The 9400-nt window shown below is 51.4% G+C and overlaps 1 protein-coding gene across 1 annotated transcript in view; it reads left to right on the forward strand.

Moving 5' to 3' along the window:
* LOC141091338 (retinol dehydrogenase 7-like) overlaps window positions 1–444 on the forward strand; it is a 38759-nt gene extending 38315 nt beyond the window's left edge. The window contains exon 7 of the mRNA XM_073576870.1: window positions 91–444. Coding sequence (XP_073432971.1) covers window positions 91–305 — 215 coding nt within the window. The 3' untranslated portion in view covers window positions 306–444. The remainder of the gene's footprint in view (window positions 1–90) is intronic.
* The last annotated feature ends 8956 nt before the right edge of the window (window positions 445–9400 follow it).

Raw genomic sequence — 9400 nt, forward strand, 5'->3', positions numbered from 1 at the left:
TGCATGAATCTTATCCAGAAAGGCATCATATTGTATGATCTTGTGTACATAAACCAGTAAAGATTATAATTCTATTCATTTTATCTACAGATGAAAATCGTCTGAAGAGTTTGCTAAAGACGGGAAGTCCGAAGCTTTACAAAGTTACCAATTGTATGGAACATGCTTTGACCGCTGTGCACCCTTGGACAAGATATTCTGCTGGCTGGGACGCCAAGCTCTTCTACATTCCTGTGTCATACCTCCCTACAGTGTTATCTGACTATTTGCTTTCTCGACATGCACCCAAACCGGCCCACAAATAAATATTAACAGAACAAAGTACAACCAAATGTGGCTGATCTGATTTAGCTGAAAAAAAATATTCTAATCATTTTCAACAACTAAGGCTAGTTTCACACTAGCTTATTTTCCCTGCAGTGCTCAGCGCCGCTAAGCCCCGCCCCCTGCTGGCTCCCTGCCCGCCCCATCCGGTCATCGCCGCCTACTATCGCACACGGCTGCATGCGATCTGCGCACCCTATCTTTAGCATGCTCCATGTTGCATTTTGGCGTGCTCGGCGCACCTTCAAAAGTGCGCAGCGCACGCTAAAATCCTACTAGCGCACGGCCAGCGCACGGTCTGCGCACCCTATTCTAAAGATAGGGTGCGCAGATCGCATGCAGCCGTGTGCGATAGTAGGTGGCGATGACCGGATGGGGCGGGCAGGGAGCCAGCAGGGGGCGGGGCTTAGCGGCGCCGAGCGCTGCGTGGAAAATTAGCTAGTGTGAAACTAGCCTAAGACTTAATATTCTACATATATAATATACTGCTATTAATAAATGTTTTAAGAATGTTCCCTATTGTGATATGGTTTATTCTTACAAATGAATGTGCTGTGACCTCATACTAATGTTAGGTGTAAATTAGGAATATATATCACAATCGTTCACACCACCACGACAAGGTCAGACAAATTAGTGAATGGAAAGGTATTAGAAGATAAAGTTGTGTGATAATACATTTTATGCATATGATAAAATATAACACATTATGTATCCTTAACGGTTATGTAATTACTTTATGTTCAGTTTTATCTGTAACTGGTCCAATCAATTAAAAAAAACGTAAAGGGGCATCAGAAAAACTGCTGTTGAGAGAAGGCACCCTTCAAATATGAGAGACCTGGAGCAGTTTGCAAAATAAGAGTGGTCCAAAATTCCAGTTGAGAGGTGCAAGATGCCTGGTGATTGTTATAGGAAGAGATTGGAGGCCAGGATGAGGTACATAATTATACGATGTGGAACATTTCTGAAGAATAGAGGCCAGGGTGTAAGACATTATTTCATGGACCCATAGATCTGACCAACGTGCTGGTACAGGATTCCACACCAAATTTTGCACTGAGGCCCATCGGACAATTGTAATGCCACTGATAACTGACTAACTTTGTACCGATATTCAACAAAGATAAGAAGGTGGATCCAGGTAACTACCAATAGTTAAGTTTGACAACATTTTCCACGGCACTAAAAGAGATGGCCCGTGGAAATATATTACAGATTATAATGTAATAACTGACAACCAGCATGGATGAATGAAAGTCAGGTTGTGCCTAGCCAATATAATGGGTTTCTATGAGGAGATAAGTGCGAAGCTGGATTTTGGCAATGCGGTTGATGTACTGTACCACACAACGATCTTGTCCTGAAGCTTCAGAAGCAGGGACTAGGGGCACACTATATGCACTTTATTATAAAATTGTTTTTTGGACATGACATTTTTTTTTTGTAAATGGTACTTTCTTTAAATTGGCTAAATTCACTGATGGGGACCCCATTGATTTGTGTTAGGACCAGTTCTTTTTAATGTCTTTCTTAAAAACTTTGCGGAGGGGATTGGGAGTATATTGTCAGTCTTTTTTGATGACACAAGCTTTGTAGGGTATTACAAACTAAAGCTGGAGTCACACATAACGACTTACCAGCAATCCCGACAACGATATCAACGTGTCAAACAGACAGCTTCACCAGCGATCAGCACAGCGATGCCGAGAGCGCGGCATCGCTGTGTTCGTTACCGCTGATGCCATATCCCTGTAAAGAAATAGAATTAAAATAAAAAATATTGTTACTCTCACCTTCCGACGTCCCACGCAGCCATCCCGCCTCTCTCCTCGCTCCCGGTCCCAGTGATCCTTTGCGAGAATGTCACGGTCTCGCGGGAGCGCGACGTCTCGCGGTCATTCGTGCAAAGGATCACTGGGACCGGGAGCGTGGAGAGAGGCGGGATGGCTGCGTGGGACGTCGGAAGGTGAGAGTAACAATATTTTTTATTTTTTTTTTATCTTTTACAGCTGATCGCTGGTCTCCCGCCTGTCACACGCAGCGATGCGTGCTGGCCAGCGGGCGACCAACGACGGAAAAAAGTCCAGAGGTTTCTTGCAGCAATCAGCGATACCGGCAGGGGGGATGGTTGCTGATCGCTGTCACACACAGCGATCTCTCTGGTGAGATCGCTGCTGTGTCACAAAAGTTGTGACTCAGCAGCGATCTCGCTAGCGAGATTGCTATGTGTGACTCCAGCTTTAGCTTCACTGTTTAATATTACAACGCTCTAGATAAGATGTCTGCATGGGCAAACACATGGCAGATGAGGTTTAATGCTGATAAATGTACAGTAATGCATTTTTTTGTATTTCTGCTTTTACAATAATGCTAAACTGCCAAGATGAGTATTTTTTTGACACTGCAGGTTTTCTGAAACAATTAGATAATTTTGGCTGCTTGCATTTATTAGTACATTTTTTTACATGACCGCATTTGGCGACTTCAGTTTTACCTTCTCCTCGATACCTCGCCGCCTCCTATCATCCCCCTCTTTCCCTTCTCCTGAGAATAAGACAAGGTACAATTTAAATTCTTTGGATAATTTTGGCCACAGCGGCCAATTTTATTAACAAACATTAACAATAAACATTAAATAATTCAAAATTATGAGGGGAGGGTTCTTGGAGCTAGAAATATCTGGCTATAAACTTATTTCCACCATGTTACCCCCAGCCGTCCAGCCCAGCTCGAGGGCACCGTAACTCCCCTTCTGGGAGACCAACCACCATAGCTCCCGAGGTAAAACCCCGTCCAGAGCCCATACCCAAAAGCCAGATCCCCCATACCATTTTAAACTGTCGGGAATGTTACTTCCGAATCCTTCCCCGACCAATCACCGTCAACTCCAAGAACCCCACCCCCCGCCCCACAGCCACTGTGACAACAGCAACAACAACGCCTCATATAGACCCTGACAAGAATCTATATACCGGTCACCCTTTTTTTTTTTTTTTTAAACGTACATCCCCTAGCAGCCCCCAACATGCTCCCAAAACAGGGAGGGTGGGTGGGACTTCTCTCCTCTGCTCCTGGCTGGTGAGTGCGGTTTTTCCCGCACTTTTTCCCTAATACAGGCTGCCCCCACCTTAAACCCCTCCCCCGGCCCCCGTCCCGGCCAACCATTTCAAACTGGCACAACACCAGTTCTAAAACTTCCCGCCCATGGCAGTCATGGGGGGCTTCCCTTAGGCTGTGCCCTTCCCCAGCCCCCTTCTTGACCGCATATGGCGACTTCAGTTTTACCTTCTCCTCGATACCTCGCCGCCTCCTATCATCCCCCTCTTTCCCTTCTGGGAGACCAACCACCATAGCTCCCGAGGTAAAACCCCGTCCAGAGCCCATACCCAAAAGCCAGATCCCCCATACCATTTTAAACTGTCGGGAATGTTACTTCCGAATCCTTCCCTGACCAATCACCGTCAACTCCAAGAACCCCACCCCCCGCCAACCACGAACAGCCCTGACCACCTCAGGCTCATGAGTGCCCCAAAACCACCAAGGGCCACTCGATCCCCTCCTGTATTGACAGTGCCCATAAATCAATACCAATAGAATTTAAATGAACCCCATCGGCCAACCAAAAATTACTGGCACCTGTCTCCAATTCAAAGTGACGAACACTAATACCCCCATTCCTGGACACAAATGCCGACACCGCACGATTCAATTTTACCCTTGCCCTGTTAATCCCTTTCAACGATCTCGCTTGCCTCCACCTCTGTCTGGGTACTACATCCGACCATACCGTCACCACGATCGGGAACGATGTCCACAACCTCAAAAAATCGGAACGTATGTCCCTAATTAATTCTCTCACCGGCCTGACCCCTAAATCATTGCCCCCCACATGGAAAACAATAATGTCGGGGGTTCTATCCAAGCGAGCGGACTTGGTTAACTCCAGGAGCACCCTGCTCCATACCATTCCTCGGAAACCCAACCAACGGACCAGCACCTGCTCCCTCCCAAAGCCCAATTGCCTACCATCTGGCCTCGCGTCGGCTCGTAGCGCACCCCAATAAACGTAAGAGTGTCCGAATATCCAGGCAAGAAAGGGGTCGCCACCTGAAAAAACACAACAGAATATAGAAAAAACACATCCCAGGACATGCAAACCACACAGCTAACGCCGAACATACAGTAAATACCGATCCGACTGCCACCTGCCAATTCTCCTAATCGCATCAGCCCCCAACCCAAGGCTGTCTGTTTCGGTCGCAGCACCGATCCTAAATGAATGAGACCCATACATGTCCTGGGGAAGGCCCAACTCTACCAATCCCTTCTTCAAAACCGCAATGAACTGGAACCGAGACAAATAGGTGCCGTCCGCATGGCACAAGAGAGGACCCGTCCTACCCGCCCATACGCCCCAATACGTTTCCAAACAGCCACGTGGGCACATTAATGCCCCTTCTACTCGCCCCAAAACTACCCGTCTGCCCCTACCCTGTTGATCAGTTTTTGAACGCCGAATCCAAAAAACAATGCCCCCTGCCCAAAATTCCACATCTTCTGCCAACACCCCTCCCGCCGAAACCCTGCTGCCTGACACCACCTCGCCAATGCGCATTGCCCCAAAAAAGGCCAAAGAAAAAGCCAGCCGAAACAGGGCCAACTGAAAAACTGACGTGCAAATACCCCCAAGGACTCTGCCTAAGCCTTCCAACGTACTAAACGAAATAGGCCTTCGTTTGTCGCTGGCTTTGTTACCCCTACGAAACCCTTTTAACGCCTGACTCACTAAGAAGCGCTTCGTAACATCCCCCACCCCTTGCAACTTGAAACCGAAAGCTAAACCAGCTACAAACTTGTTTAACTTAGCAGCAGACCAACCGCTGTCAGCTGCCTTCCCAATTAAAAACAATACCGCCAACATCCTATCCTCATCACTTTCGACCCCACCCCACTCTGCCAACCAACTCTGCCATACTCGCCACGAAGAATCGTAGGCCGACCATGTCTGCTGCGATAAGGATTCCCGAATCAGTCTTCCTGCTCTTCCGTAATCACCTTCCACAGAAAGGAAGGGCATTCCACGCCCGTGGCATCCGCTCCTGGCGCCAATTGTCGAAAACGCCCCCACTGAAAACGAGACAAAGAGTCTGCTATTGAATTCGTAACCCCGGGCACATGCACTGCAGAAATCCCTGCGTTCAAATCCAGACATCGAAGAACCAAAACCCTAACCAATCTAACTACGGGGGGAGAGGAGGCCGACAAACTGTTAATGACCGCTACAACACTCGCGTTGTCGCAATGAAAGCGCACTCTCCTATTTTCGAACACGGGACCCCACACCAAAACAGCTACCACGATACGAAACAGCTCCAATAGTGCCAAGTTTTTGGTAAGGCCCAACAACTTCCACGCCTGAGGCCACCGCCCCACACTCCACCTTCCCTTACAGTAGGCGCCGTAACCAGAGCTGCCTGCTGCATCCGTAAATATTTCAAAATCAAAATTGCTCAATGTCTCCTCCTGCATCAGCGACCGCCCATTGTAATTCCGCAAAAACCGCTGCCAAACCATCAAATCGTCCCTATGCTCCTTCGTCAAGCGAACATAATGGTGCGGAGCCTTCACTCCTGCCGTCGCGCTAGCCAAACGACGAGAAAAAATTCGACCCATAGGCATGATCCTGCAGGCAAAGTTCAATCTGCCCAATAGGGATTGTAATTCCTTGAGGGTCACTTTGCGCAACTTCGAAATCCTCTCCACCTCCTGTTTCAACAATGCCAACTTGTCCTCTGGTAACCGACACTCCATCCTTTCCGAATCGACAACTATGCCCAAAAAACTTATAACGGCCTTAGGGCCTTCCGTCTTCTCAGATGCCAGCGGCACCCCAAAATGCTCCGCCACCCAAACCATGCCTGCCAACGCGTTCCTACACAACTGCGAATCCGGGGGGCCAATAAAAAGAAAATCATCCAGATAATGAATGATCGACTGCATTCCTGTAACATCCCTTACCACCCACTCCAGGAAAGTGCTAAACGTCTCAAACAATGAACAAGAAATTGCGCAACCCATCGGCAAACACCTATCGAGGTAGAAATTCCCCTTCCAAAAACATCCCAGCAGCGGGATACTATCTGCATGAACCGGTAGTAACCGAAAAGCGGACTCAATGTCTGTCTTTGCCAACAAAGCCCCTGACCCATAACGTCGCACCCACTTAACCGCCGTATCAAAAGAGGTATACTCCACAGAACACAACTCCCTATTGATACCGTCATTAACTGACAAGCCTTTTGGATAAGACAAATGCTGAATCAAACGAAACTTATTCGGCTCCCTCTTAGGCACAACCCCCAACGGGGAAACAATCACGCCCGCAACAGGAGCCGTGGGGAACGGACCGGCCATCCTGCCCAAATCCACTTTCTTTTTCAACTTCTCATCTACTACCTCCGCATGCGTTATTGCCGACCGCAAATTTTTAACAGAAAAAGGAACCACATGGCCAGGAGGTGGAATCCTGAAACCGTCAACAAAACCATTCAAAAGCACGCTGGCCTCTGCCCGAGCTGGGTACCTACTTAGAAAGGGGGCCATCTCTTGAACCCTCACCGGGCTCTCCCCCTTGACCGGCACCCACATTTGGCTTTCCTTTCCCTTTCTTAAAACATTTGGAAGCGCCGTGTGAGCTACCGTTGCAGTGGGAGCACACGTGCTTGAACTTGCAGCCCGCCCCGTACTTACACTGCCCGTCATTAAATTGCCAGCACGCCCCCGACTTCTCTCTTCCTCCCTGGGTTGCCTGACCACTGCTCCCCTGACCTGCTTGTTGACTGCCGCTGCCCCCGCTCCCGTGAAAGGACTGCCCATACCTCACTGGGGCCATCACCTTCAGCCACAGCCCGATATCCTTTTGATCCCACTTTATCTCTGGCCTTACCGCCTTCCTCTGCCTAAACTGCTCGTCGTATCGCAGCCACGCCTGGCCCCCATAAATACGATGCGCCTCCCCGATAGCATCTAAATAACAAAAAAGGCCAGAACAATTATCCGGAGACTTTTCCCCTATGACACTAGCCAAAATAGCGAATGCCTGCATCCAATTCACAAAAGTCTGCGGGATCAGACGCCACCTCCTCTTTTCTTCCTCCTCTTTTTTACTATCGTCCTTCTTCCCCTTATCCAGGTTAAACTTTTCCAACGGCAGCAATGAAAATATCTCCACATACTCGTCCCGCCAAATCTTTTCCTTCACTTCTTTCTTTAAATGGGCCCCCAGCGGCCCCTCAAAGCACACATAAACCTCTCCCTTAGCCCTATTGTCCAGTTTTATCCTATCCCCCTTATCCGTCTCCGTCTGCACTGAAACAGACACTCCTGCCGCAGCTCCTTCATCGCAGTCTACCGCACGTAACACGTCACCACCCGACTCTGTGCCCGAACCGCGACCCACTAACCATGCCCCCGCTGGGGACGGAGCTGCCTCCCCAATTACCCCCCCCTCCAGTCTCCTCAATATTTGCGACATGTTCGCCAAAATGTCCCTTAGCCCCGGCACCTCAGCCCCGCTACGCCCCATCCGCTCCCTACCATCTCCCTGCCTGCCCCAATCATCCTGCAATACAGCCCCTGCGGGCGACAAACACGACATGGAGCCATACTCACATAGCTGCGCGGGTGCTGTGTCCCCGCCAGCTGGAAATCCGGAATCCTGACGTCCTCGATGATCCTGATGCAGGCTCCGCTGCTCCAGGCCCGCGCCCCTGGCCTCCTCGTCACCAGGGGGGACCCGAGCATGCGATACCCGCCGCTCCTGAGAACTCCCGCTTGAACGGGACCTGTGACAGTCCCTGGACCCGTGCCCGACTGGCCGGTCCGTAGCACCCTCCGGGCGACTCCCGGATAAATGCCCCCAGGTGCCTGGTGCCCCGTCTGCTGTACAGGGGCCAGGCAGGGTGACCACGCTAAGTCGCCTCCCGCCCGCCGACCGTTCCGGGCTCCAAGCGTTGCTAGGACCGGGCAGGGCGTCCCCGCTGAGCCCTCTCCCGTCCGCCGATCGGTCGGGGCTCCACGTGCTGCTGGGACCAGGCAGGGCGTCCTCGTGCTGCCCCCTCCCGACCGCAGCTCTCTCGCTACGGACTGCAATGGGGGCAGGCAGGGCGGCAGCAACCGGCACCCTCCCGCCCGCCTCACCTCCGGTCCTTCTGATGACGGTGGGGCCAGGCAGGGCGCCCTCGCTGGCAGACACCCCCGAGCGGTCCTCATCCCCGGGGGCGCCCTCGATCCTGCCTCCCACCGCTGTGTTGCCCGGCGCCGGCCGCCGCCGGCCTCGCTGCTGTGAGGGCCTGCCGCGGCCTTCACTCTCCTCCCTGCTGCACGACTCTTCGGCTCCTGCCCGCGACGACACTTCCGGTCCGGCCTGCTGTTCCTGTCCGGCTCCCACACGCTTGCCGCCCGTGCTGACCGGCCGGCTGGGCGGATTCCTGCCAGGACGGGCACAGGGAGGGGATGCAGCCCCAACTGTTGCGCCGCCTGCAGGGTCCCTGGAGGGGCTCCGCAGCCGCCGCCTGCTGCGGGCTGACACCTCTGGTGACAGCCTTTCGGGGGGACGGGTCCTCCTTCCACGCCGGCTGGATCCCTGCTCCGCAGCGCTGAGGAGGGAGGAAAGTTGGGTCTGTAGCCATCCTCCCCTCCTGGACCTGGCCACATCCTGCAGCCTGGCGAAAAGTTGCTGCTCGTCGTCAGCAATTGATTCAGGTGGGACTTCTCTCCTCTGCTCCTGGCTGGTGAGTGCAGTTTTTCCCGCACTTTTTCCCTAATACAGGCTGCCCCCACCTTAAACCCCGGCCCCCGTCCCGGCCAACCATTTTAAACTGGCACAACACCAGTTCTAAAACTTCCCGCCCATGGCAGTCATGGGGGGCTTCCCTTAGGCTGTGCCCTTCCCCAGCCCCCTTCTTGAATGTTTATCACATGTTTTAAGCTGATTACTTTTTCATATGACATATTTTAAATCAAAGTTTGTTTTGGAATCTTCCAGTTTGTGAAATTACCTGGCTTTGGTAAA

Source organism: Dendrobates tinctorius, unplaced genomic scaffold (assembly GCF_039654945.1).
Source record: "Dendrobates tinctorius isolate UK_male_01 unplaced genomic scaffold, ASM3965494v1 ptg000051l, whole genome shotgun sequence".
Lineage (NCBI taxonomy): Eukaryota > Metazoa > Chordata > Amphibia > Anura > Dendrobatidae > Dendrobates > Dendrobates tinctorius.